The sequence below is a fragment of the Nanorana parkeri genome, unplaced genomic scaffold, assembly GCF_000935625.1.
Source record: "Nanorana parkeri isolate BGI_ZX_2015 unplaced genomic scaffold, ASM93562v1 scaffold761, whole genome shotgun sequence".
Classification (NCBI taxonomy): Eukaryota; Metazoa; Chordata; class Amphibia; order Anura; family Dicroglossidae; genus Nanorana; species Nanorana parkeri.
Genome location: NW_017307029.1, coordinates 120,330 through 138,846, shown reverse-complemented (window position 1 = coordinate 138,846; position 18,517 = coordinate 120,330). Strand labels below are relative to the sequence as shown.

The window sequence follows — 18,517 nt, the reverse complement described above, 5'->3', positions numbered from 1 at the left end:
AGTACATGGAGAAAACCCTCCCAAGTACAGGGAGAATATGCAAACTCAATGCAGATAGTGTCCTGGCTGGATATGGTTTCGAACTGTGGACCTCAGTGCTGTAAGTTAGAATACCCAATCACATGCAAGAAAAAAAAAAAAAAAAAACAGGATTTTTGCTTACACATAACTGGGGGATTTGAAAAGGAACTCTGGGATTTTTAAAAGTTAACCCTTGCAGTGGGGAGTGGGGATACCCCTGCACTGCAAGGGTTAACTGCTTATTTTGGTCTAGGGTTGCAAATAAGAAAATATAATTACCTGATCCTCGATCCTGCCTAGCTGGTAGACTGCACCCAGCAACCTCTTCTCTCCTTGAATCTGGCGGTCTAAGGACCGAGGGACATCAAGGAGAGAGGTGAGCTTTCACCGCCGCAGGACGGAGGATCAGCTAAGTGTACCTTCTTTAGTCTGTTGCCTAGACCAAAACGAGCGGTTAATGTTTTGGGGGTAGATCCCCTATATGCCTTCAGTAAACCAACCCCACTGTCTGCCAAGATATTACATTTCAGACCATGTAGGTTAACTGCAAGTTGCTGACAGAGGTTAACCAGGGTAAATTCTAGACCAGAATGTTCTTGGTGATTACAATGTACTTTTACACCATCTTTAATCTATAGGCTAAGTTTTTTTTATAGTGACTTCCTTTGCTGAGAATTTCTTAACGTGCAGATTAGGAGAGAATATTTCTTCTAGCAGATGGTCAGTCTAAAAATGCCGGTTAGATGGCATAAAAAAAAAAAAAAAAAAAAAAAAAAAAATTTTCTTCCTCCAATTGTGCAGAATTAAGCAATTTGCAGCAAGTCATGAAGTCATCCAGAACACTTGTGGAACACAATAAGAACAATTTCCTGCAAATTGTTTCCTGAAAAAATGCGGCTACTTTGGTTCTTTATATTCAACTCCAGCGTGCTTGTTCAAGACAGGGTAGCAAAACTCAAAACTGCAGAGGAGGATTAACAGACGTGTAAACCATGTAGTCCTGGAACAAAGTTTGAATAAGGGAACCAGCATATCTCTCCCAGAAACCACTGGCAGTATACAGAGCCCTTGAGTGGCCAATTTCACATGAGGAATGACATCCCTCTTTCTAAAGAATACAAATAAACTTCCCAGAACACCAAATAATGGATAGTGGACCAAAATGGGACACCGAAGAAAAAAAAAATCCTGTTTTCGGAGTCAGGAAAGTAGAATGAGCACATAGCTGGTAGACAAAAACAAAAAACAGTAGAATACCCAATAGCCAAAGGCATCCAAGCCTTACATCACCATGGTGTATGCTTTCAGTGACCCTGGGGCAACTGCACCCAATAATCATAGCACATAAGATGTGTCATTACTGTACTGATCAGTACTGCCTGGACCTTATAAGACAGGGATAGGCCCCAAAATTGTACCAGGTAGTGCAAATAAAACAATTTGCATCACGGACAGTACTCAGCAGTATTGTTGTAACAGTGCAGTAGACAGTAATATTTAAATTATTTTCATTTATATTCTTGCTGCTGCATCCCTCACTAGGTTTTAAAGGGTTTTTCCATCTTCGCAGCAAATTGGGATAACACCTATTTTATATTTGTTACATGTTCCCATTCACATAGCATAAGCTTTAAAATGTTTTTTGCAGTTGACATTGCTTTTACTTGGGTTAGGGTTTCTTGGCTGCCCAAGGGTTAAAAAGCCTACTTGCTTCTCCTTCTTTGTAATGTTAGAAGGGATTGTAGGGGGGTTTGTTCATTATAATTTGTAAAGTAGATCGGAACACTGCCTGTCCTAAACAAAGGGTTAAAGGATTACAACCTTGGCTTGTGCAATGTATGTTAATTAAGTTAATGAGAGAAATGCAATCCTCACATTTCAGTCTTTCTATAAAGGACAGATCACTGTGAAGGTGCTCAGAAAAATAAATTGGATTTAGCCATTTTGCCTGCCGCAACCAAACATCTAAAAAACGTAAAAAATATTATTTTCTAAACTATTTTTAGGTATTCTGTGTTATTGGGCACACAACAAACATACAGGGGTTTCCTCAAATTTGACTGCAAAAGTGGAAATACAATAAAATCGGGAGGTGGAGGCAGAGTCCTGATCATGTGACTGCATAATATATACTGATCTGCTTGATATTTAGCCTATTCCTGCCGGCTAACACATATGCTGTATACAGCAGCATAAATAGCAGTTGAGCATGTATGAGTTACACTGGCAGGAAAAGGTTAAATATGAAGCAAGTCACTAAATTTCAGTCTCCGCTTTAAAAATATCACTAATCTAAAAAGGTCCAGTCACAGCTAAGATTTATTTGCAATTCCAGGATGCCCTAAACTCATCCCTTTTCTAGCACCGATTACTTATGGAGTAATGCACACTAGAAGGCAGAGATAAAGTTCAATTCAATTTAAGGAAGAATTTTGGGCAGTTAAAAAAAATTAACCCTCTCAATGGGGCTAACCCCACACTGCAAGATTTAAGTGCTTGTTCTAGTTTAGAATCGCCAGATCCACGGTCCCGAGACAGTGACTGCTCAACTCTCTCCCCCACCGCTATGACTGTGGAATGTCCATCAGTGTCCTCACATATAACAAGTCAATGGACTTGTATTACACGTGATGACGTCAGCAGGGTTAGACCGCTGAGGTCCGGAGGAGAAAAGGCTGCAGGGACCGGTTTAGCAGCCAGGTGGGGCAGAGGATTGGATTAGTAGATCTGTTTTTATTTTATTTTTTTAGACTGCAGACCAAAATGAGCACTTAACCCTTGCAGTGGTGGGGTTGTGCCACTGCAAGGGTTAATTTTTTAACTGCCCAGAGTTGTTGGCTTTTCCAAATGCTTCCTGTTTGCTTCAGTTATGCCATTTTATTTTATTACCAGCATCCTTTATTTATAAAGCACAAATATTCTGCAGTACTATACATCAAATAATAAAGATATGCAAATGACAAATTCCAAATGTTCAAAAAAGCGAGCACAAGAGGAGAATGCAGTTTGCAAAGAAGCAGACAGACTATGAAGGAACAGTTCTTTACAATTTGACTGTACATGACTAGAACAGGAGACATGAAGGATGCTCTATTGAACTCAAAGTTGAATAAGGGTCAGATGTAGACATGCATGTACAAAAATGAAGTGTATGTGAAGCCAAAAATCATATTTTACAGTTTTGGGTAGAATGTGAAAATGTTAAAACCCTTGAGAGATTTATATCGCTGGTTGGAGACTCACACTCACTATTGGTGCTGGTGACCATTGTCTGCAGTACAAGTGATGCACATCCAACATTTTGAATTCTCACAGAAACAGGAAGTGAATGGAAATCTTCCAAAAGGGAAAACTTGATCTGGTGACACCTGTCAGGACAGGAGGCCATGAATTATTGTAAATATGTTGTTTATCAGTGTGATTGGGGGTAGTAGGCACATGACAACCTTCCAGCAGAGGTGACAAGAGGAAGTAATCACAAGGGTTAATTCCTTCAGTGAGAGATGACTCAAATGCTGTAAAGTGTAAATTAGATTTACCTAACACAATTAGCATCTTAGTGTTGAGTAGGGATTCCTTTTGGCATGGACCATTCTTTCACACCTCTCCTGGACATGGAGGCACCAAGAATGTAACCTTCTACGGGCCCTCTCACAAACAAAAGAAGCACAAACCCAGCCTCCTTCTATTAAAAGCTCAGATATAAAAGATTAAATATGGATCCAGGGATTAATATCAGGGGGTCCTAGTATATATATATTACAGGTACCCTCATTATTGCCTGTAGAATGATACCAGACAAGGCTGGGGTATCTTCATTCATTTAAGGGATAGATGAAAGTTGGTTTTGGAGGGTCTCAGCCTACCCATGTTTGATGTCTATGGAAAGAGGCAGTTGTGCTGGGTATGAATCTAGAGATAGCATATCTGTGTCAGACTCATATCCAAAAATATTGCCCTTTTTGTCATATATGGGTTCTGTCTGGTGAAAAACTCCCCTACCAGGTGTGAAATAGGTGGGGGCTTCAGGTTCCTTGTCTCTTAGCCACACCTGTTTCCCCACCCTGTTCACCCCAGAGGCTGGACTGCAACCTGAGCTGGGACCCACAGGTATAAAAAATGTTGCAAGGGTAACCAAAGTGTGCTTACTTGGGGCCTAAATCTAATTTTGTAGTAAGTTGCCATTTTCCTTGCCGGCAGCCCCCTGGGATAGAATCAAGTGCTTCTGTAAGTTGGATTTCTATCAGTTTTCTCCTTTTTATTTTTGATCTGTTTGTTGTGTGTAACTGTCTTGTATAACATCTAATTTTAAATATATGCACTGTGAATACTTTTTTCTTCATAATAAATCATTCATTTATTAAGTTCCTGCCTTTGTCTGGTATAAGAACCATATATGTTCCTGAGGAGGTTCTTTTAATAGTTCGGTACCTTATACACGTTCGGCTAAATTTAAGTTTGGGGTCTTTGTAAGTTATTCTGGGTATTATATCCTAAATTTGGAATTGAGTGTTTAACCAGGTTTGGTTTGGTGGCAGCAATCTATAGATTACACGGAGTGGGTGGTGTGTAAGTGGGACCTTTTATCATTATTTCCCAGTCTAGTGAAGACAAATAGTGATTTGTTCAATCCTCTTACCACTGCAATACGTCATGTGGCCGCTTGGAGTAGCGCCCGTTCGTGACAACACCTATCTAAAGTGGCCATATACTGTATGTTTAGGGTCTAATTCAGCATGCTGGCTCAAAAAGAGTAAACAGCTCAATTTCCCCATCCACACTAAACAGAGTGGATGGAGGACCCTCCTGCTGCTGGTGATAGCCCCGCGGCAAAAGGTACATTTTTATTCTGCCCAGAGTTCCCTAACTCTTGCAGTTTTCAAGGAGTCCCACTGCAGGGGTTTCATTGCTAGGACGCAGACTGCTTCAACCGTCTAGCAGTCTACCAACCAACAGACCACCTTTACGCTATTCGCTACCTATGCGCTAAATGCTTCACAAAAGTTATATGCGTAAAACATACAGAACACATATTACGCAGGAACTTACTACTAGCTTATTTTGGCCCTGTGCATGAGCCCTTAGGAGGACCATTAACAAAAAGGACCAAAAAAAACCCTGGTATGGCAGGCATTGCAGTAAGGATGCCAGCATTTCTATATCTGACCTCGGGAATTCAAAGATAATAAAAAAGGTCCATATAGTGTGTTGAAACTCTTGTTTAGTATTAGATTGTACCCGCTCATAAGCATGGACCTCCTTACCCTCTTGTATTGAATTGTACTGTAACTGTACTGTCTCACTTTATTCTGTAAAGTGCTGCACAAACCGTTGGCAGTATATAAATCCTGAATAATAATAATAATAATAATAATCTAAAAAAGTTTAAATCTGTGAGTTTGTTTTTTTAACAAGAATCAACATACAAATCTACACCCACATGAAGGAGTTAACATAGCTGACAAATACATTTGTGCACATAATCCCACAGAGTGTTGTTGCTGTAGTAAAGCTGTTTGAAGTGGGTTTGGAGGGATAATGGTAGGTAGAGGTACAGCTGTTGCCATAGGCATGTGTAAATAAAAGTTTTCGCTTTCATTTTGGTTTGGACTGTGACTTATAGACCCCCCTCCCTTTTTCCTCTGCATCACTCAGATACACAGTATGTCTGAGAATTAATGAGCAAGAAAATGATCTATTCATCCTCATGACTTCTTATACTACTGGACTCTCTCGTTTCCCAGATGCGGTGTGTGGGTTTAATTTGCTTTCATTTTATAGCAGATAGTACAGGCCTGAAATACTTCATCTTCTGAGAAATTCAGACTATGAAGTGGTTGTCTGCGATATGTTTTCAGCAATGCAACAAATGCCATTCAATCCAGTCATCCCAGTGGCATAAAGCGGACACTTTCTCAAACATGCTGTAACCCTTTTGCTGCCATGGACGTAATGCTTACAAGTAGTAAAAGTCCCCGTAGACTTAAAATAGAAATGTTCCCCAGACTCTGCGAAGCAAAATGATAACTATGATCACAGTTATTCATTCAAAAAGTGTCTGCGCTGAGTGAGGCTGTGTTGGGCATCTTTGACCAGTCCAGTAGGTATCCCACCACACTCCTTACCAGTAAACCCCTTAATGATGGGTGTTGCAATGACAGAGGGAGACACTCACTCAGATCAATAGATAAACAATAGGTGACCAGCACACTGAAGAAATGCGTCCTTATTGATATGTAGACATATTGTCACAAGGATGGAAATATTTTGGGTCCTTCATATCGAGCCCAATGAAGGGAGCCTGCGTGGACCAGAAATGTTGCCATGGTGTGTTGGTAACATCTTTAATATCACATTTTAATATCAGGCAACATTCTCTATCAAGGCGGAGACAAGGCAAACTGCCTTGTTTACAATGAAGTCAGTTCACACCAGTAGGTTGAGGTGGTGTGCACTGAAAACAAAAATTCTAAATGCAGTACTTCTTTCACAACAACATGTTGAGACGCAATACACTGCATCACAACGCACTGCAGTGAACGGCACTTTTTTTGTACATTTCAAAAAAAGTTCACAAAACACACCTTGCACACTTTGTTTCTAATGCAACTTCTGTTGTAAATAGGCTGTTAGGCTTTGTTAGTCACTTGCTGTATGTAAAGTCCATCTAAATCTACTATTGCATCGAAGACCACCCTCGTCACAGGTTAACAACGCTGCAGTCCATTGGTGGCTATGTTGCTCCTCCATAGATACAGTGGAAGAGTGACAGTGGCCACCCTAATACATGAAGCGCATTTTTGGCTGGATCACCAAAGGGGAAAAAAAGAAACCTGATGCAGCCACAGCATCTAAGAATTAGTAAACTGCAATATATTAGACTGGTGCATTTGGTTACATACACTTTAAGCCAATTTCAGATGTACCCAGCTTCCACAAAGGAAGAGGGATATCTGGATTTGTCACTTCCCAAACGGCGGCAGCAGCAAACGACTACCCCTAGTATCCAGTAACAGTTGGATAATTTGTTTGTGGCTGACCTTGATTCTTAAGAAAAGAAAATGCATAAAACTCAATTACAAGGCACCCAAGTCCCCTGAAATGTCTGCCCTCAGGATGTAGTAGCTACATCATACAGCAGGGAAAGGGTCACATCTACTTGACTCTCAGACAATAAAAATAGTTACGTACTAAACAGGAATCTTATCCTTACAGGGTGCAAAGGTTAGTCTGCAGATCCATAATCATAATGGAGGTTAAAAGATTACTGCAAAGGAAGCATGTGTTTATAAGTGTCAAGGCAGCTGGCCGACAAGCAATGTCACATTCAAAGCATTCCACATACAAAAGGTACAGAGGCAGGGAGAGGACACGACCAAGGAAGCTGTCCTGTAGTCAGACTATATATGCCGGCAAAATGTATATTGTCGCTTCTAATTATTTTTATTAAAAAAAAAGACACATGCTGAACCTCCAAAATGTATTTCCAGTTGTAGAGTACATTCACACCATCGTGCTGTGTTGCAGTTGCACCAGACAAGGGAGCATTGAGCCTGCAATGCTTCCTGATTGGCCAGGAAGCTGGCTTCATGCTCTCTCGTCACCAAGTGATGAGAGAGCATGGAGTCGGCTTCACGACCAATCAGGACGCAGAGGGGCGAGTTATTACCCGCCCCCAGCTTCCTGATTGGCCAGGAAGCCGACTCCTTGCTCCCTGGTGACTATTCCAAGCTTGCTCCTGTGATAGTAAACTGAATGTGAGATTGTAGTCTAACTTGTATTGAGACTGTATCCCATCATGGGAGTGAGCTTGAAGCGATGGCTGCTTTACAACACACATAGGGACCATGGAGAACAAAAGTAGCCACCCTCCAGAAGGAAAGCCAGTGTCAGCACCAATTCAGAGATGATTTGAGTATCTACAGCTGAGTGACACACAAATAAAGATACATTTTTGTTAATAGTAAAGGGTACTTGAATGTATTTTTTAGGCTCTGTTCACACCTAGGCGTATCGAATATGCACGTTTGTCGCGCGTTCCGTGACACGCGTTTTTACCGCGATGCCGAGGGCTACTTGGCTGTATCCCAATGGAAACGCACAACAAAAACGCCGCAAAGAAGCTCATGTACCTTTTCAGGTGTAGGCCGTTTTGTAGCGCGTTCAGACAGGCTGAAATACGGCAAGGTGTGAACCATACCCATAGAAAACAATGGGATTTTCATGTTTGAGCGTTTTGTAGAGCGTTCGTAGAGCGTTGAACGCGCTACAAAACGTACCGGTGTGAACCAGGCCTTAGAGTCACTTCAAATTTACTACTGTATATAAAATCTTGTATAGTGTATGGAAATTAAGATATTTAACAATAAAATTAAAACTTATTATGAAGCTGAATTCTCTGTCTATTTTATCATGACATCAATAATTTCTTGCATAAAGAGTTTAAAGGATTCTTCAAAACAGCATTCAATGGAATTAAACTAGCAAGTAAGGATTGTAGAGGAAATAAGTTGCCGGAATCAAACTTTTGTCTTAAATAAATGTACTTCTACTGTGCTCATGAAACATGCAACAAACAATTGCAGAAATTAGCTATGGCCCTAACCGGTTGTACCATGGGATCTGTATGTAAGATGGTACATTTCAGGTGCATTCTATTTCAGCATGTACAAAAATAATGTAATAACCATACGAAAAGGACCACAATATAGCCCAAAGATCGGAGAAATTGTATTTATTTTTTTGTGCCATGTAATCCCAGTGAGGTCTCCGCCCCAACTCGCGGTGCTTTAAGCGCTGTAGCCAGAGGGTGGATTTTTTTCACTCCTTTTGGTCTTCTTGATTCGTACATTTTGGTCTAAAATCACCTCTTTTATGGAGACTGGCTTGGGATTCCCCAATATATGTAAACCGGCTTTTTGTCTGTTGGGCCCCTTTGGAGAACTAATGTTGGATGCTAGGGCTCAGACCCTCATCCGTTTACTTCTGTTCTATGCTAGGAAGGCCATTCTTTTGGTAAGGGGTAGACCCATGGCTCCCTCTCGGAGTTGCTGGAAAAAATTGATCAATCAATCCTTGCCTCTTTACAAGCTTACCCATGTACAGAGGGGTAGTCCGGACCACTTTGAACGAGTCTGGGGTCCCTGGCTTTCCTCTACTAATACAACATTAACTAATCGATTTTGAAAATAATCGTTAGCTGCAGCTCTACAACAGTTGATGTTCCATGATTGTACTTTGCAATTCAGAATACGGCCTGAGAGTTCTAGTTTTTCTGCTGATTCTATATGTACACTGTAGATTGGAGCTAATCTTTGCATTTTGTTTCTGTATTGAGCCTGTAAACTTCATTGTGTTCTATTTTTTTTTTTTTCTTTTTTGGTTTCTGTGTCACTGGGTATGTTGCCTGACTTTTCCCCTCTCTAGGATTTGGTTTTGTAACTTTTAAAAAAACATATAAAACATCTGTTAAAAAAAAAAAAAACCAAGTAACCCCACTGAACACAAAAGATGATCTATGCTAAACACCAAGGCTTCGTTCACATGGGCAGCAAGGCCTACCTCCCCTCTTAAAAGAGATCCAACCTAAGTATAGATATGAGAAATTCTGATCATTGACTAAGTTGCTCATGCTTGCTCCAGGTCACTTATTCAGAGGTATTTAAAGCCAGACACACATTTTCAAAAGATGGCCAGGATTGGCATTGCACACGTATGTCCAGTATATCATGTTAAAGGTTAAAAAAAAAAGGTAAAGAGAAAAAAAAAAAAAGAAGAAGCTTAGCTCTCATGAGGACATAACAGCTTCTCCTCATCAGTTTTATGTAAGCTACACAGTCAGGCACCATGAGTAATGTGGGGGTGGGCACAAACAACATTTTTTTATGATCTGTATATTAAAGTGACAGAGGCAAAACTTTTTTAACCCCCCAATGCTAATGTAAGGGCTTACCTTAAATTAGCGGTTCCTGACGGGGGTCCAATGCCGATCAGACAGAAGCGCTTTCTCTGCTCTTTTCCTGACATCGGGCCCGCCATCAGGAAAAAAAAAAAAAACAACAACTTTCTCCCGGAAAGGTATAGTCTGCTCGATGGAGCAGAGTAAACCTCTCTCTTTTTTCTGACATCGGGCCCGCACTCGCAGTCAGTCAGAAAAAAAAAAAAAAAAACCCATCATAGGAATACATAGCTAGATTCCAATTGCTATTTCACTTTGCAATAGCCAATAGCAAACTAGCTATTGCACCCACCCACTGCTGCTGTCAATCAGCAGAGGGACCTGCAGTTCTCCATCAGGTCCCCGTCTAGTGATTGACAGCAGCTATTGGCTACTGCAAAGTGAATTAGCCAATAGGGATCTAGCTATGCATTCCTATGGTTTTTTTCTTCTTCTTCTGACTGACAGGGTTAAAAGTAAACCTGCCGCTCTGTGTGCACAGTGAGAGGGGATAGCAGTCTTCCCCTCTCAGCTGTCACAAGAGATCCAGCACAGTGCTGCTTAAGATAAAATAAAAAAAAGTAAACGATATGATAAATAAAAATTTTAAAAAGTAAAAAAAATAATTAAAAAAATAAAGAAACAATAAAACTAACCCTGCCATCTGATTGCCATTCTCCATTGATGGGGGGTTGGGGGGTTAGCGGGGAGGGCGGCACATTGCGGAACCTGGCCTTGGAGCAGCAGGGAGAGTAAATCCGGCCCTGGGCATTCATAATGCAGTTATAGCCACAGTGCAGCTACCAAAAAGATTGTGCTTTCTACTCTCTGCGCAGGTAATGTCAGGAGTCTGCTGGTGTTCTAGGAAGGGTATTTCAGATTCAAAAAGCAAGTAGAACAGTGGTTCTCTAGCTGTGGGTCGCTGTGTGCTTTCTGCTGTGCTAGGTAAGAGTCCTCTTCAGCCCTTTCCTAGCGCAGCAGTGTCAGTTCTCCCGCCACGCCGCCAGAAGTCGCATCATCCCTAAATTTTACTGTTGGGGGTCACCACAACTTGGCAAATGTTACCAAGGGGTCCCAGCCCTAGAAAAATTGAGAACCACTGCCTTAAATGATGCCTCCTTATCTGATTATCCTCTTCTTTCCTGTAGTCTTCGGGAGTTCCTCCAGCGCTGATGCTGGTCTCCGATCCAGCGCTGACTCCTCTGACTTCCTGTCCCACGGAGTCTGTGCGGGTGCATGCTGCTGCATTCACTTACATCTCTCGGCCAAAGATCTGAACTGCGCATGCGCCCGACCCAAGCTCCTTTGTGGCCGCCCGAGGATCTTCAGATGTTCGGACAGGAGCGTGAGGCGGAGATGCAGGTAAGTTTAAGCCACTTAAGCTTAAGCTGGGCCTACCCTGGTAGATTTACATAGAAACACGCATATGGAAAATATCTTCAGGAGCATTCGATAATGACATCAGAGACTGGACAAATGGAGTTTAAAATTCCATTTGATTTTGAATTATAAATTTAGTTCATGCAAGAAAAAACATTTCATCCTGCCACTTCAAATTTTTTCGTTACTATGGTTGTAATGGAGCGTCAATTTATTCCTAGTAACTATTAGAAAATTAATCCAATTGTTTTGAAAATAAAATGAAAATCTACTGGTGTATAGCCACTTCAAGTGTGTTGATTATATTCAGGGAGTTCAACATTCCACTTTAAAGTAATATGATTTAGACTGAAATTCTAAAATAAACCTCCCACAAATCTGGTCAATTTCAGGTAAGCATATCAAAAACAACTGCACAAGCAGAGGTTACCGTCAGTAAAAAAACACATGTCAAAATGATTGGTAGATCTAGAGCTATAGCCAGCTGAGAAAAAGTCTGACCACCATTCTCTCACCTCCTGGTTAGCAAGGCTGTCCATCTCATTACAAATAAAAGAAATGCTTATAGGGTAGGAATGGGTGCGAGCAAGCTCTTTTACAGGATAAACACATACATTCACCTATTCATAACTTTGGATTAGCTGACCATTTTGCGATCCATAAGCTTTTACAGGTAACTCCTGAATATAAATTTTTTCATCATGTGAGGAGTTTAAATCAGCCTCGCTCAACTTTTTCTTCCCAGAAGAACCCTAGAAATAACTGGGAAAAGCCCTATTACAGTGGTGGTCAGAATACACCCTTACAGGCTGCTAAAAAATCACTGGTGTCATGCTGCTGGTTCTGCAAAGTGGCATTGGAACTATGCAGGCACCATCAAACTAGAGGTCAAATAGCCACAACTCAAAAAAAAACCAACAACCTCAGGAGGAACCCTAGGGTTTCATGGATCCCTCTTTGAGAATGGCTGGTTATAACTGACCAGTTTTAGAACAGGTTAAGTATAGTTTTTTTAATAAAAGTCAATCTGCTGACTTTACCTTCCAAAAAATTCTAGTTGTCCAGCCATTATGACCCACTTGCTGAATTACTGAACCAAAACACGGAAACCATTAAGTACTTCTTAATTTCTTGATCTTCTTAATTTCTTGTACCGAAGCCAATGTCACCATAATGGCCAAGAAACCGGCATTTCAGAAGGTCAGAAATGTCAGCCTTCATATTTCTCTCATGACAAGTTAAAGTGACATTAAACCCTCAGATTTTTTAACATAAACCAATACTGTAATGTGTGCCTTACTGTAATCCATGGTAGTCTCCCTTCTCTTTGCTGCTCTTCCTTTTAAATCCTCATGTCTTCTCATGCTTGGGGAGAACTACCCTTTGCAGCTGAGTGCCTCTTCCTGTAGTGCTGGCTCAGGTTGCAAACCTACACACAGACACCATGTATCCATTTCAGAGACAATGCAGTCTGCTGCAAAAAAGTTCTGCCCAGCATGAGAACAGATACAGGATTTAAAAGGAAGAGCAGCAAAGAACCATGGATTACAGTAAGGCACACATTACAGTAGTTTTATGTTAAAAAATCTGAGGGTTTAATGTCACTTTAAGACTTTGCAAGACAGTCGAGCCACCCCGAAAATTGATTATAGAATACAAAGTGGCAGGTCGCAGATATAAACCAGTAGGTTGCCATATATTGCATTTCAAATTGAGAGTATAATAAAAATTGAACTAACCTATAAAAGGTAAATACTATTAAATATAAAATGTACGTCAAGTGAAAGACATGCTACATTTTTGTGAGGTCACCACACCACAGCACACCGCGGAGACCTGATGGAGTGTAGACTTTTAGTAAAGTTTTTCAATAAAGTAATTTTTCAGCAATGAAACAGTGGAGCCCATTGCCCTCTCATCACCCGGTAGACATGACAGCAGGCTGCAGACTAAAAACAGAGTGCTTTTGCGTGCGGGAAGTGTGAACGAGCCCTTATTGCGGAAGCTTTTGCTTCATATGAAAAAAACTATTCAATGACTGCGAAACAGCAAAATACTAATAACGTACTTATATAAAATATAGCTTTTGACAGACATGAAAGTACATAGCTACCGATCAACACAGGAGCAGAGAAGTGAAATTCTGCTCACTCTCTGTAATTTTTATTTAATTACCCGATGCAGCTATTGAAAAGTTAAACTCATTTCAGAAGTGATCTTTTGGCCCCAATTTTATCCAGGGCCACCGTGGTTCACAAGATGTCGGTACTGGAAGGTAAGTTTTGCTGCTAGAAGATATATGGTGTACTGACAACTCAGACCTACAGAGATATCCTATGACATGCTAAATGGCAATTCTTTGACCCTTGTTGTCTTTATAGTCGCGTTTCAATATATTTAGCCTGTGCAACTACTGTAAGATAGTTATGTCAAATGCAAATATACATTTATGTAAATAACCATGTTCATATACTGCCTCTATGTATGGAAAATGAATGGCATCATAGGTGCAATCCAACCACAAAACCTGATCACTATCTGATTGGGATTGGTGTAAAATAAAAAAATTAAAAAGACAAATTTTATAAGATTCATTCACACCAGCCTGCACACTAAAAGGTCCATTCTGATTCTGTCAGTCCATTTTTGACCCACTATTAAACTGATTGTAATCAGTCCCAATGGGTGGGCAGATGTAAGCGGACTTACATCTGCCTATATCCACCCACTTACGGGTCTGTCGGACCAAACACAAAGGTTTGTGTTTGGTCCAGGTCTGCTGTTTTTTTGCCCACCCACAATGATTACACAGGTCTGTATTGCCTCCATACCAAGATTGAGAAAAAAATCAGAACAGACATGGATGCCATATATGTAACATTGATCCGACTCCGCAGGTCTAGGACACCCTGTTGAGAATGAATGGAAGGCGCCCACGTAAAAGGGGATTTTAATAGGCTGTTTCAGCATGCAGGCTGGTGTACTACTTGTAGCGGCAGTGAGGGGTTAAATCACTGTTTACGTTTTTAATTTTTTGTCACTTTTCATTCATTCATTCATTTCTATAAATCCCAGCTGATCTGCAGTGCAGTGACCGGAGTGGACATGAGGTGAGGTGCCTGCCTATGAAATAGGACTTAAAAGTGACCCTGTCGCTATGCAAAAGTATAGACAGTATATACATTTACGGTATACCTTTACTACCGAATTCCGTAAGGAAACCGACACTTCCAGGAGTGTCAAACTTCTGGGTCTCCCACAGCTCACACTGGTTCCTTCTGCTGACCCCCACATCACTATAATAATCTGCAATTACATGGAGGTCAGCAGGAGGAACCAGTGAGAGCTACAGGGAATCTAGAAAATCAACACTCCTGGAAGTGTGGGTCTCCCTGTAGATCCCTAAATTACTCAGGATTGTATCAGCATTCGGTGGTACAGGCAGCAGGAAAGGTGGCTCTTCTATCCCATTCATACTTGAGCACAAGTGTCTTCAGGTGATTTTTGAAGCATTTTCAGGCGTTCAAGTGGTTTGCAGATAAGGACTTCTGACTTTTCTCTAACTTGCTTGATTTGCATGCTTGTTCCAGGTCAGTGGCTCAGAAAGCAATAAATCCAGTGAAACCAGGCAAACATAAATTTCAGAATGACATAGATGAAAAATCAGCCACCAGATCATGACTGGTTTACTTTAAAACCATCACAATTCTCAGCCAACAGATAAGTAACCAGTGTACCAATTATGCACAGTGAAAACTTCTGAATCTCAAAATATTATATACATACATAATATATAATGCAGTTATATATTTTAGAGGTGCACTGAAATGAAAAAAAAAATGTCTGGTCGAAACAGAAAACGTTTTTTGCTGCTAGCATTTAAAAAAAAAAAAAAAAGAGAGAACATACATACATACATACACACATATAGCTATGCAGCACATTGAACACTAGGCCCATGTGGTTGTTGCATATAGTGCATATATGCCATAAATTAAAAAACAAATTCAAACCAGTGTTTTAAAATGGAATTTCATCCACACACTTACATGGAGCCAATATAAATAGGCACAATGGTGATGTCAAAAAATCAGTAACCTATGACAAGAGGTTGCATTCCTGTATACTGTAAAATAATGAAATCTGGTTTTCTGCTATCGGACACTGCACTTTGATCTTTGCCTTGCTTAATAAATCTGACTTTATAACACCTGAACTATTACAAGCAGAATTAGGTGAAACTGCTATGAAAAGGAAAACAAAAAACCTTTGAATATATAAGACATAAAAAAAAAAAAAAATCATTCAGATCTGTAAATTGTATATTTTTGGGGTTTCTTTTTTACGGATGTGAACGCAGCAATCGACCCACACAGTTACATTCACATCAGTAAGACCAGGGAACAACCTACAGATTCCTGTGGCATCAATACCAGGTTTCCCTGTTCAGATGTGGCCGCTGTACCAAGTGAAGTTAATGACTAGGTGACAGCAGCTGCATCTGTACGTGGCAGTTCACATGTAATCATATATGATAAGATTACATGCGCTTTGGAATAGATGATTGTCGCTGAATGCTGGATAGATGCATCCAGCAACAGGCAGCTATTCCAGAACACATGTAATTGTTTCACACATGAACACTTTCAGATGCGGCTGCTGTCACCCCGTCATTTCACTTCAATGGGCTCAGCAGCCACATCTGAATGGGGAACAACTGTCATTGCTACTGAAAGAATCCATAGGTTCCTGACGCAGGAACGCCAGATTGCCCCATGTGAAGGAGGCCTAAACCTGCACTATGTGAAGTTCTGCATTCACAAGAGTAGGCTGCCTTAATGTAAGGTACATGAGCTTCTTTTCAGGCAGAAGCGCATGTTTTTGGCCCTATAGACTTCAATGGGAGCACCTGAAAAACACCTGAAAGATGGTTAAGCACAAAATAGCGAGGGGGAAAAAGCCATCTCCCCCTAATTGTAACTAGCTTTCAATTAGCTATAACAAAAACACTTAAGACTTTAAAACAATTGAAATAACGTACAAAAAAAATGACCTACGGATGGCGCAACATAAATCGAAGTATAGAAGCAGTCCAACGAGTAGAACAACTTTAGACGTTAAACATACATGGTGGCACTAGTGTACAGCAACATTACGGAACCATAAAAGGTGCCACCATCAGGCAAACATAGGCGTTCTACTTGTTGGACCTTGGTGTGCAGGTGACTGCTTCTATACCTGAATAGGGGCTCAGGTGCAAAATCACAAAGTGTGTTTTTCAAAGTCTCAGGGGTGAACGGGCACCACTGGAATAAATGGGAATTTTCATTTTAAGCATTGCTTGAAAACACAACGAAAAGCTCAGCTCGGAATACGCTCAATACGTTTTTTCCGTCTATAGCCTTCATTGTGTGCTTTTTCTTGGGTAGGTGGGGGGCTGTAATACAAGCAGACGTTTCATTTTCATGCAAGATCGGCTTTAACAAAACAAATGCGCAAATTTTACATCAACATGCGCTCTAATATCACGCCATTATATAAAACACAAAAAAAAGCTCACTGTGCTTACCAGGTTTGACGGTCTTTAGTCGAATAGGCTCCCTGAAGTGCCTTATCACAGCTAGCGTATCTCGATGAGTAAGGCCGCTGACCGGTGTGCCGTTCACTTCCAACAGTACATCTCCTTGGTTGGGTACCTTGCCAGCAATGTAGGTGGCTGCATCTTCTCGGAGGCGGCCCAAATAAGGAAACTCTCCATGCTCGGCGCCCCCGCGGATCTCCAGGAGGGCACTAGGATCACCGCCCACTCCCGATAACCCGCATTCCTGCACTTTGCTCAGCCAATGCTTCTTCTTTTTCAGGGTCTTGGACATGGTGCCTCATACGGGAGATGAGGTCTGAGCCCACCTATCCCGGGAAAGTGGACAGCCCTGACTACGCCAACAACGTCCTTATTAGCGCCAATTAACAGATGACAACTCCAGCCTTCAAGCCGATGTCTTCAAATATCTAAAACCACCAAAAACATATGACAGTCACTAAATAAATTGCTTCTGTATTAAATATAAAACTAATTAACAGCGTCAATCAGTGACAATGCTTCCATCAGCTAGACATAACCACAGAAATGACAATCTTTTTCATGACAGGCAACTGTCACAACACCGGCAACAATCACATAAAGCGATTGTAATACAATGGTGTCCTAGGAGGTAAAGAAAGCCAGATTGCTAGCAAGATGCTAAAGATATGAAGGCCATGTGAGCTTATATATATATATATATTAAAAAAAAAACAATAATCCAAGATATTCTAGAAGGAAATGGATCCTGATCTGCGATCACAAGGATAAAAACGGCAAGAAAATCAATGCATCCCAGTGGCTAGCTGATCTGGACATGTCAGAAAAAAATTACACATGGGGCTTACATGTAGTAATTAAAAGCAAGTTACTTTGTCACAACAAAAGGCGGCACAACAAATAAAAAGAAAAAACTAGAGAGGGGGAAGGTATAGGGCAAACAAGTTACTGAAAATACAATCTGCATGTAAACAGTCCAATATATACAGAGAATATTGCAAGCTACACAGAGGGATCCACTCTGCATGCACACAGCAGCAAGCTTATCATTTCACTTACTAGCCAAACTGTGAAAGCACATCCACATTTCAATGGCATCTAGGAAGTTCGGTAACTGATCCCAAAACAGCAAAAGCAATATTAAAAATAAAACAGAAATTCTGCTTGTGCTGCCCCTGACCGCTTTAAACATCAAGCCATCGACTAGCCCAGAAATATAAGATCAGATGGCAGGCATACAAGCAGGAGGGATCGCAGTTCAGTGGCTGATGACACACGAATGCGGCTGGATATGAATTCGGTCATCTAGAAGGAATGATGTACTAATTGAATAAGTGATCGTCAGTGGAAACCTGGTGCTGCGATGAGCTCACATGATGTGGCTCATGGAATGACATAGTAGCGCCAGACCACAGTCTGTGTCCGGGCCAAAGCTGGCTTGGATGGCTCTGGGGCTGAGTGCGTTGTCACACTGGAAAGTTATGCGGGACAAGTTAGCCTGGGATGGGGGGTGTGCCAGAAAGCAGCCTGTCACTTGGATCCGTGCACATGGATGAGACCATTCAGAGGATTAAGGGGCGTGGGACACAAGCATATAT

General features: G+C 41.0%; 1 protein-coding gene across 1 annotated transcript in view; it reads right to left on the bottom strand.

Annotated features, from left to right (window-relative positions):
- MAGI3 (membrane associated guanylate kinase, WW and PDZ domain containing 3) overlaps positions 1 to 17,385 on the bottom strand; it is a 412,367-nt gene extending 394,982 nt beyond the window's left edge. The window contains exon 1 of the mRNA XM_018564579.1: positions 16,908 to 17,385. Coding sequence (XP_018420081.1) covers positions 16,908 to 17,211 — 304 coding nt within the window. The 5' untranslated portion in view covers positions 17,212 to 17,385. The remainder of the gene's footprint in view (positions 1 to 16,907) is intronic.
- Between the last annotated feature and the right edge of the window lie 1,132 nt (positions 17,386 to 18,517).